The sequence below is a fragment of the Callospermophilus lateralis genome, chromosome 17, assembly GCF_048772815.1.
Source record: "Callospermophilus lateralis isolate mCalLat2 chromosome 17, mCalLat2.hap1, whole genome shotgun sequence".
In the NCBI taxonomy this organism is placed as follows: Eukaryota; Metazoa; Chordata; class Mammalia; order Rodentia; family Sciuridae; genus Callospermophilus; species Callospermophilus lateralis.
Genome location: NC_135321.1, coordinates 34,273,954 through 34,291,876, shown reverse-complemented (window position 1 = coordinate 34,291,876; position 17,923 = coordinate 34,273,954). Strand labels below are relative to the sequence as shown.

The 17,923-nt window shown below is 51.0% G+C and overlaps 1 protein-coding gene and 1 long non-coding RNA gene across 29 annotated transcripts in view; one reads left to right on the top strand and one right to left on the bottom strand.

Annotated features, from left to right (window-relative positions):
- Positions 1 to 17,923, bottom strand: part of Celf4 (CUGBP Elav-like family member 4) — a 291,753-nt gene that overhangs the window by 21,787 nt on the left and 252,043 nt on the right. For 8 of the 26 annotated variants that reach the window (XM_076836608.2, XM_076836627.2, XM_076836609.2 and 5 more), the window contains exons 4-8: positions 6,822 to 6,950; positions 6,494 to 6,573; positions 5,988 to 6,131; positions 4,699 to 4,846; positions 2,861 to 3,010 (exon numbers count right to left, since the gene is read on the bottom strand). In XM_076836608.2, the coding sequence (XP_076692723.1) occupies positions 2,861 to 3,010; positions 4,699 to 4,846; positions 5,988 to 6,131; positions 6,494 to 6,573; positions 6,822 to 6,950 (651 nt within the window). The remainder of the gene's footprint in view (positions 1 to 2,860; positions 3,011 to 4,698; positions 4,847 to 5,987; positions 6,132 to 6,493; positions 6,574 to 6,821; positions 6,951 to 17,923) is intronic. The other 18 variants (XM_076836610.2, XM_076836602.2, XM_076836612.2 and 15 more) reach the window with 3 other exon arrangements.
- Positions 1 to 17,923, top strand: part of LOC143382530 (uncharacterized) — a 42,829-nt gene that overhangs the window by 12,990 nt on the left and 11,916 nt on the right. For 2 of the 3 annotated variants that reach the window (XR_013089011.1, XR_013089009.2), the window contains exon 2: positions 15,294 to 15,411. The exons of the other annotated variant lie outside the window; for it this stretch is intronic. This is a non-coding gene — a long non-coding RNA (uncharacterized LOC143382530). The remainder of the gene's footprint in view (positions 1 to 15,293; positions 15,412 to 17,923) is intronic. 3 annotated transcript variants of the gene reach the window in all.

Genomic DNA, 17,923 nt, shown 5'->3' with positions numbered 1-17,923 from the left:
CAGCCCCAGTATGTCTGGGCAAACGGGGTAACACAGGATGGCAGGAAGAGAACCACCAGGGCACATCTGCCTGTCAACTCTGGCCAGCCAAGCTAACTGGCTATGTCAGGTTTTGAGGCCTGTAGAATGGACAGAATTCCCAACTCTCCTTTTGAGCTCTTTTCCTGAAATTTTCAGTTAATCACTATTAGGAAATAGCATCTAGACCTCAGGGGAGCCCAGGCTGAGGCAGAGGCCCCTAGAGTCAGTTGGATGACAGGCTTAATACCCGCTAGGAGTAGCAGAGGAGCTGGCCCATTGGGGCTCTAATCAATACTGAAGAACAAAAGAAGGGCTATGATACAGGCTTTTTCCTGACTGTGGCTATCCCAGTCTGAAACCCTGTTCCTATATTTCCTCCATGGAGGAGACTGAAGCAAGAGCCCCCAGCTGCAATATGCATGGCAGAGTGATCTCCTCCTGCCTCCTGCTCCCTCTACCTGTCTCCTCTGCCAGAATCTGAGCTCTCTGGAGGGACAGCCACATCTTGCTTGTCCTCTTGGTCTTCCCAGCTTCTCACCCATGCAGCAGCTTGATGCAGATTAGAAAGGCTACCCCTACATCAGGGCACATAGTTTGGTGCCCTTGTGCAAAATATAACCAGCACAACTTCATGGCAGCCCCTGTCAGAGTGCCAGAAACACAGTGAGTGCCCAGAAAATAGAACTACTGGAGAAAAAACAGTTTTTTATGTTTGTGAGAGCCACCCTTTCATTAAAGGCCACACTGTGTGTTTCCAACAACCTCTCCATGAAAAAGAGGGAAGGATAGAGAAACTACCTGGGGCTAGGAAGCGAAGAAAACATTCATGAAACCCTTTTCTACTTCTCTGCCTAATGACCTCATTAGTAACTGCCAAAGAGTGAACATTTTGAAGGATCTCGTTCATTACAGTGGCTCCAAACTCCGCATTTAAAGATGGTAAATTAATTTTTTAATGTACTACTTTTCTCCTTTCCTTCCTTCCATCCCTCCTCTTGCTCTGGCAGGGAATTGTTTATGGGAGGTGCCAGATTGTTACAAATGGGGGAAAGAAACATTTCCAAGTTCCATGAGGGAAATGGCTCACAGATGCTGGTGGGGGTGGGGAAGGAAATGGCTGCCCTGAATCCAGAAATCCAGATGGGCTTGGAGGGAAGGAGGAATGGAGAGTCCAGATGTACTGAGGGTGGCATCTCCCAGCCCATGAGCATGATATTAGTGGAGTCACTTCCACCTCCAGCTTGCCAAGTCCCTCTTTGCCTCCCCTATCAGCCTGAGCCTTCATCTTCAAACACCACTCCAATACTCTGGGCCCTGCCACATCACTTTCTAGATCCCTCTGGCCATTTTTCTGAGGAATTGGAGGTGCCTGTACAACAAGCTCTGGAATGGGGTTAAGGACAACTCCAAGTTCAGAGACACAAAATTCTCCTCCTCTATGTCCCTACAGCACAGTGGCTTTGCACTCTGCTGCTGGTGGAACTTTTATACACTATAGATGTTTGAGCCACACTTCAGACAGTGAAATCAAAACCTCTGAGCTTCTGTAATTCTATCAAATCCTTAGATTCTGATGGGCACCCAGACTGGGGAACGAGACCCAGTGGCAGGAGGGGGCTGCCTGGTAGGGGCAGGGATGGTGAGACTGAACTCCTCAGTCCTATTAGGTCAACCTCCTCACCATCTCTGCCCCTACTAGGCAGGTCCCCTCCTGCCTCTGGGTCTCCAGGAAAGGCCCCACCAGAGTGTGCGCCTTGATCATCCTCATCTTTCCAATGCCTGCCCACCTGTTAAAGTTGCCCTGAGCCTCCTCTTTAAGGAGGCCCCTGGGGCTTCTTCAGCTATAGGAGTCTCCCATCATTTGAGACCTTCAGTGTTTTCAACCTGAGAATATTCACTCTTGATTCAACTTCTTTCTGCCTTACAGTCTCTTGGTTCTGTAGATGGATTTTATGTTCTCACCTGGACTTCAACCTCCAAGGGGATAGACCATGTCTTGTCCTCCCCCGGGGCCTTCCTTTCACTCAGCACAGACCAGACACTTGCTAATATGCATTTGCACTCTGAAACTTCTCCCTCTGCCCTCTAGAAAAAGGGGACAGCAGTCTTCATATCTTATTACATTGTCCTCTGCTGGACTGAGCTCAGGGCTCAGCTTTCCCACACTGATTTTAGTCCACCCTCCAGACAAAAGAGGGAAGCTGCTCTAGGTCAACTGCACACTCTCACTGTGTGACAAGTGCTGAGTTTGAAAGGAGTAAAAGTAATCAGGAACAGGCCTTCAGGATTTTCTTGTGTGCCACACTCTGAATTGCAGGTTTGAGAACTGTCCAAAGTTCTAAGTCGCTGTCTGAGATGCTGCCCTGAGTTTTTTGTGCGTCAAGAGCCCCGACTGACTGGTGGGTACTAGTTAGTATGTATGCCAACCAGTATTTCTCCATTTCCTTCCCCAATGAGTCTTTTCCTACTAAACGTTAAATCTGATTATTCTTTTAGCTTCTATTCCCTTAATTGTTTTAGCGCAAATTCACATTCTATTAATTTGCAGTTACTCTTGGCCTGGCTATACAATTGTATCCAGTGTCTTTTCTTCCCTAAGGGAGTCACTGGAATGGGACTGTCGTGATCAGACAGACACATCCCCAAGGGTGGGATTTTAGTCTCTTCTCTCCAACTGCACATTTTCAGAAGCAGGGTAGGAAGCTGGATCTCCTTGATCACATTTTGGGATCTACCAAGGAATGGACAGAGATCAGGAGCCACATGCTCCTAGTTGTAACAGCAAGGACAGAATGGTGAGTATGCTTCCTGAGGAAGGGAGACTGCCGGAAGTGCTCACCTGGGTAGGGGTGGATGCCATTGGCAAACACAGCTTCCGCGGCAGGTTGCCCGTTGGCCTGTGGGGGGAGGCCGGTGAAACCATTCACCCCAATGGGGGACGGGATGCTAGGCACGGCTGGTGCAGTGATGCCCGGAGGGGTGCTGCCACCTGGTTCCAGGGATGCAAAGGGGTTGGGAAAGAAGGGAGGCAAACAGAACAAAGGTGAGGAAGGCCAACCCATGGAGCCCCACCTTGTTGGCTCCCAGGGCATGAGGATAGACTTGGACCTCTTACACCAGCTCAGTCTTAACTGTGAACCATGCCTTGGCTTATCTTTCTGCATGAAATGACTTCACACATCCCAATTTTATCCACCCTTCAACAAAGAGTTCAAGTCCCATCTACCCAATAGATGGGTAGGCTTCTCTTACCACACAGGCTATTCTCATTGCCCTTGACTTTAATCATACTTGTTCATCCTTCATTCTTTTTCAGAGGCTTTTGCTAACTCTAGCTAAGTCAGGATTGGCTGGTTCTTGTTTGTCCCGTGAGGGGTTGATCTGTCTCCCCAAGAAGTTTTGCTGCTTAGATGAAGGTATTAATTCTGGTTCCTTACATTGAGGGAAAGAGTTCACTGCAGAGTCCAGCCTCAGCCCTATCTCCTACAGAGTAGACACAAATGTTCCTACAGTTGAAGCAACTGTGGTGGTCACGGTGAGGAGAAGAAAGTCAGGATCAGATAGCAATACCAAGTGTCCTCTCTATTCCAGATGGAACCCAAGATATGAATGCTATAGTGATTGCACTGAGGCCCCTGAAGTTGGAAAGATCCTCTTCATGTAAAATCAGGGTTTCCCTTGGATGAGGACATGAGGATGGCCCACTGCCTAAATTCATGAGTGTCCCTGAGGTTGGGGACCAAAGCTAAGGGGGCAGTGTTCAAGTTGAGCCCAGAGACAGCACAGTCTTTCCTTGTTTTCAGCTGAGAAAGGAACAGTTCCCAGATGTCAGATCAGTACTATTATCTGAACATAGAGAGTCAGCTCGTAAATGAGAGCTTGTGGTGTTGGGCTAGTTATTGGACTAGACTAGGGCTTCTCAACTTTAACACTACAGTCATTTGGCCTGGAATTTCCTTATTGTGGGAGAGTTGAGCTGTGCATTGTAGGATGTGTAGCAATATCTCCAGCCTCTACCTGACAGATTATGGTAGCATTCCCCTCTCTTAGCTGTGACAAACAAAAATGTCTCTGGATAGTGCCAAGATGTCCTGGGGGTTGGGGCAAAACTGGACTGTTGAGAATCGCTGAACTGGACAATAGCCAAGTGCCAATCAAAAACATGCTTTGTGAGTTGGGTTTTTTCCAACCCCCATCATCCTTTGATAAAGGTTCTCTCTTGCTGGTTATGCAGTTGTTTTGGAAAAGACCAGTATCTCTAGGTTGGCTTAAAGTAAAATGTAAAAGGGCTCTTCCTATGCCTGGGCTAGGGGCACAGAACAGGCAGGGCTCTTCTCCTTCAGACCTTGAAGGGCATATCAATTTCTGTGCAGATATTGATTGTTAGTAGAGGTCAAGATTAATTCATTCCTAACAATTCACGAATAAACAAGATCAGAGATATTCTCACCCTGAAATTCCTACCTTGGACTTCATGGACCCATATCCCATCTTCCCTTGCATCCTCACTGATCAGAATATTGTTGAGACAAAGTGCCAGGCAACAAGGCCAGCTTGGGCCTAGGCAGCATGTGCTCTTGCCCCAGGATGATTCACTAGTAGCTGAAATTAGGCCCTAGCCTAGACCCAGGTGCTTTTTCATTGGGCCAGGTCCTGTGTCGATACCTGTGTGCTCACCTGAGGTTGGGGTCATAGGTGCGGCCGCCAGGCCATTCATGTTGAGGGCCGCCATCTGCTGCATCTGGGCGGCAGCGAAGGCAGCCATGGGGTTCAGGTAGCCACCCTGTGCGACTGATGCCATGAGAGCCGCTTGCTGCTGCATCAGCTGGGGCAGAGGGAGTGGAAAAAATATCACATGCTTCCAGAGGGGTATCCCTCCCCACCAGGGGGGCTCAGCTCCTGTGGACCAACTTCCCAGGCCCTGAGCCCCAGGGAGCTGAGACATCTCCTGGTCACCACATTCAGGAAGCCCTAATGCCTCCCCCATTCCTGCCCTAGTCCTCATTGGCTACTACTGGGGAGATGACTTCGTGGGAGATGACTGCATTCAAAAGTAATAGTAAGGTCTTTGAGATTCTGAAGTTGTTGTAGAGGGTAAGGGAAGGGGACTGGCTTCATGGGTAAAGCCTCTCATTTGTGAGTATGTGACATCCAAAGTGCCAGAGAGTTGGATAAGCCTCTGTAGAGTTAATGGCATAGATTTCTGCCCCAAATGGTCTTAACTCAGAGTCTGTTGGGCAGAAGATACAGGAGAATCATGAATAGACCCCAGATACCCTCAATGTTGTCAAAAGGTGAGTGGGGAGCAGGAGAGGCTGTTGGAAGTGGCCACAGCTGGACACTCCTGAGGAAATGAGGTGGGCTGGTATGTTTAGAACCAGAACACTAGCTGACTTCGGTGCCATTGTGTGGGGACTGTGGTTACAAGTCTGGAGGCAGCTGGGGAGATTCTGTCAGAGAAGGCTCTACTGTGGAAGAAAGAAGTTGGTGGGCCAGAGGCCTGGGAGAAGGGGGGCCTGAGGTGTCACAGGGGAAGTACAGGTGTCACTTCACAGGACCCTTGCCGGGAATGACCAGAGACTGATAATATCCTTCCATGCATGGGGGCAGGTCAGGGATGAGGAACAAACACTGGCATCTTCCCTCCTCCCCATCAGTGCCTCCTAGGATTCTGCACTGCTTTGGCTAAGTGGGAGGGGCACTTGGGGTATTCCATCTTGCTGCCAAGCGGAAAGCCTTCTCTCTAGCTCCTCTCTTAAACACAAAGACAACAACCCACCTCTTCCTGGCAACCACCCACAACTGGACCAGCCTTCTCTTAATCCCTTGTGAGGTTATCCTTCCTGGGTTTATGCCTGGCTCCACTCACTCCCCAGGGCAGAGTAACATTTTTGGTTATGTGTCCCTCCTCTCTGGAGCTCTGGGAGGGAGCTCCAGAACCTTTGCCCATCTGTGCCCCCACTTACTGCCTGAGCGTAGGCGCCGTAGGCCCCGAAGGGGATGGCCATGGGGTTGAACATGCCCATCTGGCCAGCCATCTGCTGCATCCGCCGCATCGTGCGCTCCTTGTCAGTGTCTGCGAACTTGACCACCAGACTGGACGAGGCTCCCTGCAGCCAGGGTGGAATGTGAGACCCACCAGCCCCAGCGCTGGTCCCCAGCTGTCAGCACCCCTGGCCTGGGCCTCCTGCTTTCTCTGTCATGGGCTTTAACCGGGTGGGGGCATCAGCATGGTGCCCAGGAGTATAGGTCTCAGCTGTCAACCCGACAGTGGCATTTTCTATCTGGGTCACCACAGGGCTATTCCTTAACACATCTCTGGGCCTCAGTGTCCTTGTCTGAGAAACAGTGTAAGGGAAATGCTCTCCTGTCTCAAATGGAGACTATGAGCACTGGCCCTCTGGCGGGGTCCTGCAGGGTGGATGTCTAGGTTACCAGCTGGCTCAGCCCCCGCCCCAAGGGCCACACTCACTGGCATGGTCTGGCTGCCATGCAGAGCGTTGATGGCGGCTTGTGCCTCGGCGTGGGAGGAGTACTTCACAAAGGCGCACCCTGCGGGGACAGAAGAGAAGTTGAGCCCAGCCAAGGGCCAAGGAGAACTGGAACCCTGAGGCAAGAGAGAGGGCCAAACCTGGATGAAAGCAGAATGAGGTAGGGGGAGAGAGAGAGAGACCAAGAGAAGAGCACACAGAACAGAAAGAAGGGCCCAAAGGCTTGAAAGCACCCCAAACCGTGCTCGAGTCTTGCAAGCCTCGCTCCCAGACTCCCTCCCCACGTGGCTGCACGCCCCGCCCACGCACCCTTGCTGTTGCCGTCTGGCCCGCGCAGGATAGTGCATTCCTCTATGTTCCCGAAGGCCTCGAAAAGGCGGCGTACGTCGTCCTCTGACTGCTGCTTATTGAGCATGCCCACGAAGAGTTTTCTATCTTCTAGAACAAAATTAGGAGATGCTTACCGGGGCCGGGTGGCACAGAACGGTCCCGGGGGTGGGAGGGAGGAGGGCACAGCGGGAGGTGGAGGACAAGGGGCAGGGGAGGGAGGATTGCGGGAAAGGAGCCTGGGGGTTCATAGCCGGAAAGGGGGAGAGAGCAGGGAGAGAACCCCCCATAGCTAGAGCGGGTTGCGGGAGTGAGGAGTTGAGCAGCCAGAGTGAAGCAGTAGAGGAGCAGGATGGGACAGTAGGGCGTAGTGAGGGGAGCAGGAGAGGAAGGAGGGAGCTGGGTGGCAGCAACTCGGCCTCCTCCTGCCTAGAAGGCAGGCTGCACACTTGAGGAGCAAAGCCCCTGGTCTGGCCCTTGCCTAGGGCAGAAGGGTAGTCTGGGTTGCCTGTTCCTTTCCCGCCCTCCTTTTAACACACATTGTCTTCCCCAGGTGCCAGAATTATTTACAGTGGCCTCTTTGCTCATGCTGTTCCCTCTGCCTGGCGAGCAGTCTTCATAAGGCTGTATTCTTCTCTTCTAGGTCTCAGTTTAAAATATAGCCTCCTCACCATGCCCCTCGTGCCTCCTCTCTCTTATTCTCAGTCCCCCATCCCTATGGCCAGAATTTTAAAAGAAAAATTATCTACTGCTTTGCCTGTGTAGTTGAAATTTGTGGGGCCCTGCCTGCCCCATCCCAGGTATGCTCCAGAGGGAAGAAGATTCAGCCTCTCTGCTGCGGCAGAAGAGGCGCTCAGTACCATCAAGAAACAGAATGGATGAAGCATGCCCTATGCCATTCCTAGGTGTGCACCTCCTTTCTGTCTCCCTTGCTTTTACCTCCATCTTGATGTCCAGTGCTTGGTCTGGACCTTCCTAAATGTTCATCCTGTAAAATTCAGCCTGGGGCACTTCCCAGGAGCCTGTTTCTGTAGGTGCTTCAGCAGCACCCATGCTGTGATAAGTGTCAATTTGTTTGTGGACCCCAGTCAGTTATGTGCTCAAGGTGATGGGGAATCCCACTGGGCTGCATGGATCTGCAGCAGCTTGTAAATGAATGCAAAAGGATTCCTGCACCCAATACATCCTTTGTTCTTTCCACCCACTCTTCTTAGGACTGTTGTAACAAAAGAAGAGTGGCAGAAGTGGTGCCCCTGACTTGTAACTTCCTAGACTATGTTATAAAAGGGAGCAGCTCTTGGCTGGCTCTCTCTTTGGGGGATATTTGCTCTGTGAAGACCAACCACCATGATGTGAAGCCCTCTAGTGAGCCCAAACGGACTCCACTGATACACCCAGTGCACCCAGCTGAAGGTCAATGTCAGCCACCAGACCTGTGAGTGAGTCCTTAGATAATTCCAGCTCCTGACCTGTGAGTCTTCCACCTGAGACTCAAACATTCTGGAGTAGACGCAAGACTTCTGAGCCCTGTGAATTCCTGACCCTCAGAATCTATGACCATAATAAACAGTTGGTTTACACCGCCATAGTGACTGGAACGAGGTCCCCATGGTGGCAGCTCTCAGCAGGCACTCACTTGATGTTTGTGGCCTGGTAAATGATTGACACAGCGAAAGCTGCAGAAATGCCGACCCCCAAACTGCAAATAGTAATGTGTTTGTGATTTACTCTGAACACAAGGGCACTCAGACTCTGATGTCCCTCTGTTCTCAAGGTGGTTGATTTGTGTCCCCCCATCTCCCTCCAGAGAGTCCTCACTGCCCAGAGAGTTCAGATAGAACTAAGGGACTGTTCCCTGGTCTAGAGCAAAGCCAAGCAAGCAACCCCAGGTCCTCTGCAGAGAGCTCTTACCCTGTGGGTACCCCTTAGCCCAGATACACTGGCACTGACGATGTTCTCAATGATGAGGTGGTGCTGGATCCCTGTTCCTTCCTTAACCTGCAGGACCCATTGGCAGTTTCTGTTACCAGCTCTGGGACTGGGAACAACATCAGCCTGGCCCTTCACATAGTTGGGCTGAGGCAGAAGTTCTGGTGCCAGAACCCAGCCCTACACTTGCCTCAGCCTGGGCTGCTCTATCTGACTCTGGGTCATGGCAGGACTTTGGGGCATAGTCTACCTCATCTCCCAGCTCTTCAACTCCAAACCAAGGGGAAAAAACGGAGAGAGTGAATGGGAGGAAGTGAAGAGGAATAGAGAGAGATGAAATTAGGAGTGGAGAGGGAAAGCTGAGATGGCAGGAGACAGAGGAAAAGGAATTTGAAACAAAAAGCAAGGAGAAGAGAGGTGGGCAGAAAGAAGAGAAAGAAACAGAGAACAAGGTGGAGCCCTGAGGTTAGACTCCGGGCAGCACACAGCAGTAGCAATGTTTCACTTGAAGTGAAAGGGGAGCTTTTCCTCTTGTAGAGCAATTGAAACTTCTCTGAGGCAAAGCCCAGTCTCCTCCTTCCCCCAGCCCTTGGCTCCCATTAAGTGGAATTTCCAGAGAAACTTTGAAGTGAAACCCCGCCCCTTGCTAATCCCTGGCCCTCCAGTTTAGAAATTCCACTTCCTCTATTGGAAAGAAAAAGGAAGGAAAGAGAAGCACCTCCTCCCCCAGCCTGATTTAAATGCTGGGACACAGCTCCTTGCCTTCCCTCTCCTGACGTCTGAATGTATTCCTTTATTATCATTATGACAGCTTTCTGATTGCATTAAAATTCATCCACACGTGTCTTCTATCCAGCCTCTTTCCTTTTGCCAGTGTTTTTTTTTTTTTTTTTTTTTTTTTGCTAATTTCTCTTCCCCTCCCCTGAAGTCCTTTGCCTGCACATTTCTTCATTTCACGCCTGTGTCCCTCTGGAGACCTTTCTAAACGTGTAGGAGGCCAGGCTTCCCCTCTCCTGCCCATCCCAATTTCCTCAGGGAAAGTGCAGCTAGTCTGCCTTTCTGAAGGGTTGCAAGAAGACCCTTCAGACCCACTTCTTCCAGGTATTCTTGAATTAACCCCACCTCACTCAAATGTTTGTTTTAGGATCCTTGAATGTGATGAGTTTGTATTCTGTTTCTAGTTGGGTTTTTGTTACTGTGGTCCTAAGGCTTGTCTTTGGCTGGAAGGATTCTGAGTTCTCAGCAGAACTCCTTCTGGGCAGGCTCACAGGTTCACACCCGACTATGTAACTAATTGCTCCTTGCCTCAGTTTTCTAGATCTGTGAAATGGGGACAAATATATTCTCCTCACATAGCTAGGATTCTGGGAGATGCTGCAGGGGTAATGACCTGGAAAGCAGTAATAGTGGGGACTAGTTGGTTTTCTCTAGATAGGAGAAAAAGGAAATGGAATACTGTGCCCCCTTGGTTTTCCCTGCCCTATTTTGCCAGGAAGACCACCCCTGCTGTGAGTAGACAGGTCCTCCTCTGCAGAGAGGATCCGCACTTAGGGTAGAGAGGGCACTTGAGATAATAGGATGGACCAGACTTGGGCTGTGGGTGACCACTGAAGAGAGATTATCACCCTGTAATCTACTCTCCCTGCCCACCTTCTTTCTGGTTCCTTAGGCAATGTCCCAAGCTCTGTTAGATGACAAGTGGTACCATTTAGCTGGTGTCTTGGATCTGATACCAACTTAGCAAGAGTCTCAGAGACTGCCTGAGCTTCCTGATGAGTGCCCACCTTCCTCCAATGTGGACACAGATCCTAACTCCCAATGTAGGCTGAGCAGACCCTGGCCACACCCAGCTCTCTAAGCTGGGGACCTTGGGTGATGGGGAGGCTCTGGTGGGCTCCCTGGGTTCCCTAAGTCACTGTCTCCCATGATCAGGGTTTAAGGGGGCTGCTGCTCCTCTGAAAAGTTATTCAGGTAGACGTTGCTGGAACTGGCCAAGGGAGATATGGTGAAGGAAGTCCTCAAAGCCATTGTGCAGGTGGGCTGAAGATGCCCCTGACTGAGAGATCACTGAGACCCCTGGGAGTTCCAGGATATGGTGAGCGATCAGAGGCCAGCATTGGGAGTCTGTCATCCTCCACTCAACACAGGCCAGCTCAGGTCAGGACACCATGTTGTGCCACCTTCCAACTCCCAGGGCCAAGGCCAGTACCCAGCACAGACAAACATTGATTGTCAGGCTGCACAAGACATGCCAGAGGCCTGGAGGAAGTGCAGACATCTCTGTACCTCCCTCCCTGGGGTCTTTATATGGACTCCTCCTGGGCATGGGGTAGAGCAAAGGGAGCATGTTCCTGTAGTCATTCAGCAACTGCCTGACAAACACTGTCTCTGTACCAGAAGTTTCTCTAAGCACTGCTTCTATATCATTGAATAAAAGGTGGAGATAGAGATACTGGAGCTGACATCCAGGTGGGGAGCCAGTACCTCCATAATCAATAGGTCCCCTAACAAGACAACGGCTAGCTGGGATGCCACATTGCAGCCCCCAGAACCAGTGTGCCTATCTAAGGAGGAATGAGGCCACAAAGTGACAGAGCTGGCAGAACCCTGGATAACACCAAGGTCCTGTGCTTTTCTGGAGAGGCAGCACCTGGGTTCCCAGGAGTGCCCTCAGCTGAACCTCAATCAATCCCAGCCTCTTGGTGTTCAGTGGCATGGCCCTTGCTGCTGAATCCTGCTCTTTTAAAATGGAGTACCTATGTCTGCAGGTATGTGGGAGCACCTGGGACTCTGGGGACAGGGAGTGTGGTTCCCAATAAGGACTGGAAAACAGAAAATGGGAGCCAGTCCCAACCCTGCCTGCACCCAGGGGGAGGGCAGCTGGGCTCTGTGCCCCATATCCTACCTCTACATAGTGGATAAAAGTATCAGATGGTGGTCTTTCCAGGAGAGGCTGGGCCAGAGCACCTAACATTCACTGGATTTCTCCTCTGGCCACTCCTTCAGCAAATATTTATCGAGTACGTACTCTGTGCCTGGGAATTGACTGAACAGAGGACCTGAGATAAGTCTTGAGGGCCCTTCTGGATTTTCTCTTTAAATCGGTTGGGAGATTATGCATGGTTCTGAGATTCCTGGAGAATCTAAAGTCTTTAGACCATGGGTCCTAGAGTCTCTGCCATAGCTCCAGGTAAGAGAGAACAGACAGGCCTGGCGTCTGTCTTAAACCCAGTAGTGCAGGCTGGGCTGCAGAGGCTGGTTGGGTAAGGGGAATGTGGCCATATCCTGAAGGGTCCCAGGAGGAGGTCATGTGCATAGGGCAGATGCCAGGGCTTCCGGTGCACAGCAGAATTTGAGCCAAGGCTGGGAGGCGAGGGACCTTTGGCTGCCCTTCTCAACTGCTTCCAACCAGTTCCTTCCTATGGCAAGACTTACAACTCAAACCCCCGGGAAGTTTGAGTGCTGTTCCAACAGCCTCCTTCCTGCTGTCCTTCCCACCAACATAAACATCTTCCATTTCTCTGGCCTCAGAATGTTTTTCATTCTTCCAGAACTCCAGTCTAAACCTAAGCTTTGGTTTCCTGACCTATAAAGTGCACTGGGTAACACCTCTTGGGAAGCCATAGGCACATATGAAGACCCCGGTGGAGTCTGATTGCCAGAATCTCTGTCTCCACTAGGGAGACAAGACTCTTGCGCTCCTTCATCTAGGGGTGTCAGGATAGAATAGGGGACTCAGGCAGGAAGGATTTGCATTTTTAAAGGAGAGTTCAAAAAACAGAGAAGCATGATGTGTCTGTGGTGGAACCTCAGGATTAGAACAGGCCCCACAGGGAGATATTTCAGGGCTCTATGTTAGCCAGTTCCCCCCACCATACACATACACCCCAGAAGTGTGGGGAGCATGCTGCTGGCCCTGCAGGGTGAGTGGCCTCTGAGCAGGGAGGAGGTGGGTGACAGCAGTACCATTCTACTTGCCAAATGCCAGCATCCTTGCGCTAATGCTCAAATTCCGGTTTAATTTTCAAAATTTGATTCGCTCATTACCATCGGCACTAAACAATATTTCCTGCTTAAGGATAGACGGCTGCTGGGGCACTGTGGACGAGTGTTCAGATGGTTAATGCCTTTTATTACTGCAATAGACTTCTACTATCCTCTTTCCTCCAGCTGCTGAGGCAGGGTTTGTGGGGAGGGAACTGAGCTGTGGAGAACCCTGGGGCCAGGGGCCAGCATGGGAATAAATGGCTTTGAGGTCTGCACATGGTGGGTGGACAGAGGGGTGGCTGGGAGATGTGGAGACTCAAAGGCAACATCTTAAGAGTGGGAGGAAACTGTCAGACACTCATGATGACAGAGCTGGAGGCTTTTGTCCTTTCCTGTAGACTTCAGTCCTGAGGGTAATCAGGACCAGCAAGAGCCCAGACTCAAGTACCCCACAGAATGGCCCCTCAGCTGCTGGGCAAAGCCTGAAACCCTGGACCATCCCATGCAGGGTCCTCAGGGGTCTCTTAGACTGCTTGTTTCCCATGGGGTCTTCCCTGACTCAAGGTGTATCCTAGGTCTCAGGCTCATTTGCTTGGTGCCTAAGGGCCCAGAGGCATGGGTCTAGGGGTTGAAGGGTACAATCCTTTTCTCTCACTTCACCTGTGGGTCAGGGGGTTCTTCCCTAGGAGGGGGCTGGGAAAGGATATGAGGCTGTCTGTCAAATCCTAGTTCTACCATGTTTTTGTTGTGCAAACATAAGACAAGGTATATACATTTCCTGGGCAGAGCCACATGAGAAATAAATAAGATACACGAGGCTTTTAGCACAGTGCCTGGCACAGCACGTGCTCAATAAATGCAACTATTATGACTGTTACAACCATTGTAACTGGGCTGGTAAGACAGCAATACCCCTCCCCCTAGAGGTGTAGAGAGGACACTTGGGGACACTGAACTGAACAAAGTCATGCCAGGACAGGTCAGCTTAAGAAACCAGGCTTTCCTTTCCACCACCCTGACCATCGATCAGGTGGTGTTTTGGAGACCACTGAGATAGTCCTTGGCCTACCTGGATTGAGCCAAAACAAGCAACACATTCCCGAGAGCTACACTTCAGCATTCCTATGAGCCATTTCTATGAATTCTCCCAGTCCAGATCAGCAAGCACCTATGGCTCTGAACAGAAAATAGAAATCAAGCTGATTCATCCAAATCTACATACATCTGTGCAATTTTTAAGGTTGCCTGACTACCCTTTCCCAAATCCCGAGGCTTCCTTGGCCTTCTCCTTGCCAGCCCTGGTAGAGTCACCTCACAGCCTTTGACCTGTGATCTAATCAAGAAGATGATGCCAGGGTTGAAGGTCTGCACCACCTTCTTCAGAGCCTGAGAACCCAACAGTTGCCTACTGTCAGATTCGTAAAATCAGTTTCCTGAGTCGCTGACCACACCAGGATGATGCGCTCAGGTTTTAGATCCCTCTGCAGCCATGCAACCAGGATGACTGCCCTCCCTGAGAACCAGCCCCTTCACCTGGAATATGGGGTCACAGGTCAGGCCTCAGGGGAGCTCTCAGCATGAAGTAGACCAGTTGAGAGGACAACCCCATGCCCTCCCTCCTCCCCCACCACACTGTGCCAGAGCCAAGCCAGCAATGCAGCTGGGCTGGGAGCTGCCTCCTGAGGATGAAAGCCTTCCTGCCTGGGAAGAGGCTGAAGGAGACATCAAACCAGATCAAAGGCTGCTGGGATGGGACGGAGGAGGGGGCCGCAATGGAATGCAAATGAAGACCCTCACCCGGCTCCAACCCCCCCAGGGCCGAGGCAGTGCCAGGCCTTGATCTGCTCCATTCCCTCTGGGACTGGGCTGTTTGATGTCAGGGGTGGGAGGAAGCAGGAGCTGGAAAATAGCAGCCAGTCCTCCCTCCCTTGCATTCCTTTAGCTAACTCTGCCTTCTAAATACTTCAAGATTAGCATCCCACCAAGGCTAGGACTCAGAGGGTGGATGGGTAGGGTGTCCGTGGCCTACTCTCATGTCCATCCCTGATTGTCCAGAGATCCCAGTTAGCCTTACAATCCCTCCTCCATCTTGCCCATCTCTCTGCCCAGAGTCTGGTGTCTTAAAGTTCCCTGGATGCCCAAGAAGTAATTCTCTTTCCTTTGGAGTCCGCAGGCCTTCCCACCCTCTGATCTGGGGGCTGAGAGCGGCCTCTCTTTTTCTAACCTGCTTGTACAATCACCCCTACCTGCAGTTTCCCCGCTCCAGTTCCAAATGCCCCTCCGTGGGCCCTGCTCAGGGCAGAGGTATGGCTCCTGTAAAGAGGGCTTGCAAGGGTAGCTCTGTGCCCTCTGGGGGCTTACAGAACGTTTGTGGAGACATAACTAGAACCTGATATCTATTGCCACCCTCTGGGAGGGGACTCCAATGGTCTCTTTGGGCCTGAGAGATGATTCCTTGGCATTTGGGTCCTGAGTTGGGCAGGAGCTGAGCCCTGGGGGCTCTGGAGACCATACCCACCCCCTCACTGCCTCTTTCAGGCCCTTGCCCCTCCACCTGTGAGTCTGCATCAGGCCTTCCAGCGGGAGCCCGACACTGTGGAGGTTCTATGTAGAAGTCACCTTTTGCTGGGGCGCTGGTGCGCAGCCGTCTCTCCAGGTAACTGATTATACATTTGATCTGCTACATTATCCTTACCAGGCACACGGCACACGACAGACGGCCTGGAGCTCTGTGGGGACTTCTCAGCAGCAGAACCCTGTTGTCTAATGGGGTTTCCGCTGGCGTCTGGTACACTCACGGCATTTCACCCATCACAGGATAATTTATAGCATAATGGGGCCTTTTTTTCCTTTATATCATGCAGGAGCATAAATTATGGCCAGTTTGTCCTCGGCTCTCAAGGAGACAGACAAAGGAGGGTTTCATCCCAGCTAGGGAAGGGGGTTGCTGCAGGGGCTAGGTAGGGCCAGGTGGTCCACGGGGGAGGAAGAGATAGGAGGAGAGACCAAGGGCTACTGTCAAAAGCATCTCACTGACAGGCAAAATATCAATTCCGAGTGGCCACAGTGCTGGGGAAGAAATAGAAGACCCCCTTGGAGCTGTTTGTCTCTATTAACTGTGGAGCAGGGGATATCGAGCTGAATGGGGCAGCTGCTCAGTCTCAAAGTCACAGGACGGTTGTTGATGCCTACTGGTGACCCTCCATGCCTGACCACAGGCTGATGCTCCTGTGAGCTGTGGTCCAATTTCCCAGAGCTGCCCTGAGAGGGTGGGTACTCATGGGCTCCCTTGAGTTTCCTGTCACCACTAGAGACAAAACACAAACTACCTGCCCCTCTGACCCACTGCCCATTTCTAATATTGAGGGTGGTGCCTTGTTTCCTGTGGATGATGGAGGAGCTAACGGCCTGCTGCTCAGCTTCCTGAGGAGACACGACACCTCAGAATGTAAGGTACTTTTCTAACACAGGAGTCCCACAGATCAAGAGACTGGCCTAAAGGCCACAGCTCCCATCCCCTCTCTACCCCTGGTCCTTTGTGCCAAGGACCTCTGGGAATCCTGAGTAGATGTGGGATCTTCAGAGTCTGCTTGGCCTTGCCTCCTCCATCATGATCCGGTGTGAAGAGATGCTTCCTGAACACCCTGGCAGAAGCCCCAGTGGCCTATGCAAGACCCAGGACACAGCCCTGAAGAAGGCCATCTTAGGTGCCTCCCTGGATCTGCTCAGAGCCCAAGGCCTGCTCCTCTTTCTCAGGGCAACCCTTTGGAGATTAGCACCAGCTGTCTTGGATCTTGTAAGATGGTGGATATCAGTCCCAGATGTGTTGAAGGCCACCTGGAGGATTTTGAAAATATAGATGTCCAGGGCTGACCCCTGAGATCTGGATTTGATTGATTGGTGTAGAGTTCAGGCATCAGTATTTTTGTTTTTGGATTTTGAAAGCCATTCAGGTGATACCAACATGTAGCCAGGGCTGTGAAGGATTGCAATGGGTCTTTTCCAAGCTGTCCCCTCTTGTTGTTCACCATGTCTCTGGGCCTCCCCCTGCCTGCAGGAGTGCATTCCTCCAGGCTGCAGGATTCTGGGCCTTGTTTGTGCTGCGAGTGATGGAAGCACTCACCTTCTATTCCTTAGTGCCTGATCCTGGGCATCCCTCCTGTCACTCACAGGACTCATCCTGAAAGAATGCTCTGATTTGGGGAGGTGGCATGAGGGGGAGTTCTCTAGGTCAACAACCTTTAGACATGGTTTTGCAAGTCCCCTCCTCTTCCTCTTCTTTTCTTTCTTATGCCCCTTCCCACTTCCTCCATCAGCCAGCCCTGCTCTGAGAGGAAAGACTTGGACTCTCTTTAATCAGTCCTCTGGTTTTCTTCCTCTCTCACTTTGACCCAGTCACCTCAACCCTCCTGGAGGGAGGTCACTGCCACACACCCCATGGAAACTGGAGGCCCATGCTTAAGTACACACGGTGTTAACTCCTAACTGATAATGGACTCCTGATAGACACAGAGATGGATGGATGGTAGACATGATTAATAAGGGCTAGATATCCAGATTAAATGTTAGATGATAGATAGATACACAGATGAGAGAAAAATGATTGCAGAAAGCAGATAGATTTATGATGGATGGCACATAAATGGCGACAGGTAAATGTGAATGGATGGATGGCTAAGATGTTTCTAAGGACTTCAGATAATGGGGTCTAAATGCAAATGGTCAGAATATTAGATGTGGGGGCACCCACACCTGTTTGGGTACTGACTCTAAAAGAAAGAAACCCTCCTCAGCTCCAGACGTATCATTCTCTTTCAACTTCAGGCCCTGAAACTCCACATTTTCCAATGGGTTTGTGGTTATATGGATTGCATTCAGGTTGGTATGTTCTGACATATGAAGATTCTCTTGGTTTCTCTGAGTCTACAGGCAGGCCACGCCCAACCCCTAAGCCCCCACTGTACTTGATGAGGACCTCTCTTCCTGTGGGGAGGGATGGATCCAGTATAGGTGCTTGCTCTTCAAAGGCAAAAGAAATGGCTTCCAGCCCCACAGAGAGGGTTGACTTTTGGAGTTTGGCAGACATGATAGATGGCAGGTGTCAGCCCCTATGATGTGCACAGAGATTCTTTCAGCCATTGGTACTTTAAGCCAAGACCATGCCTTCA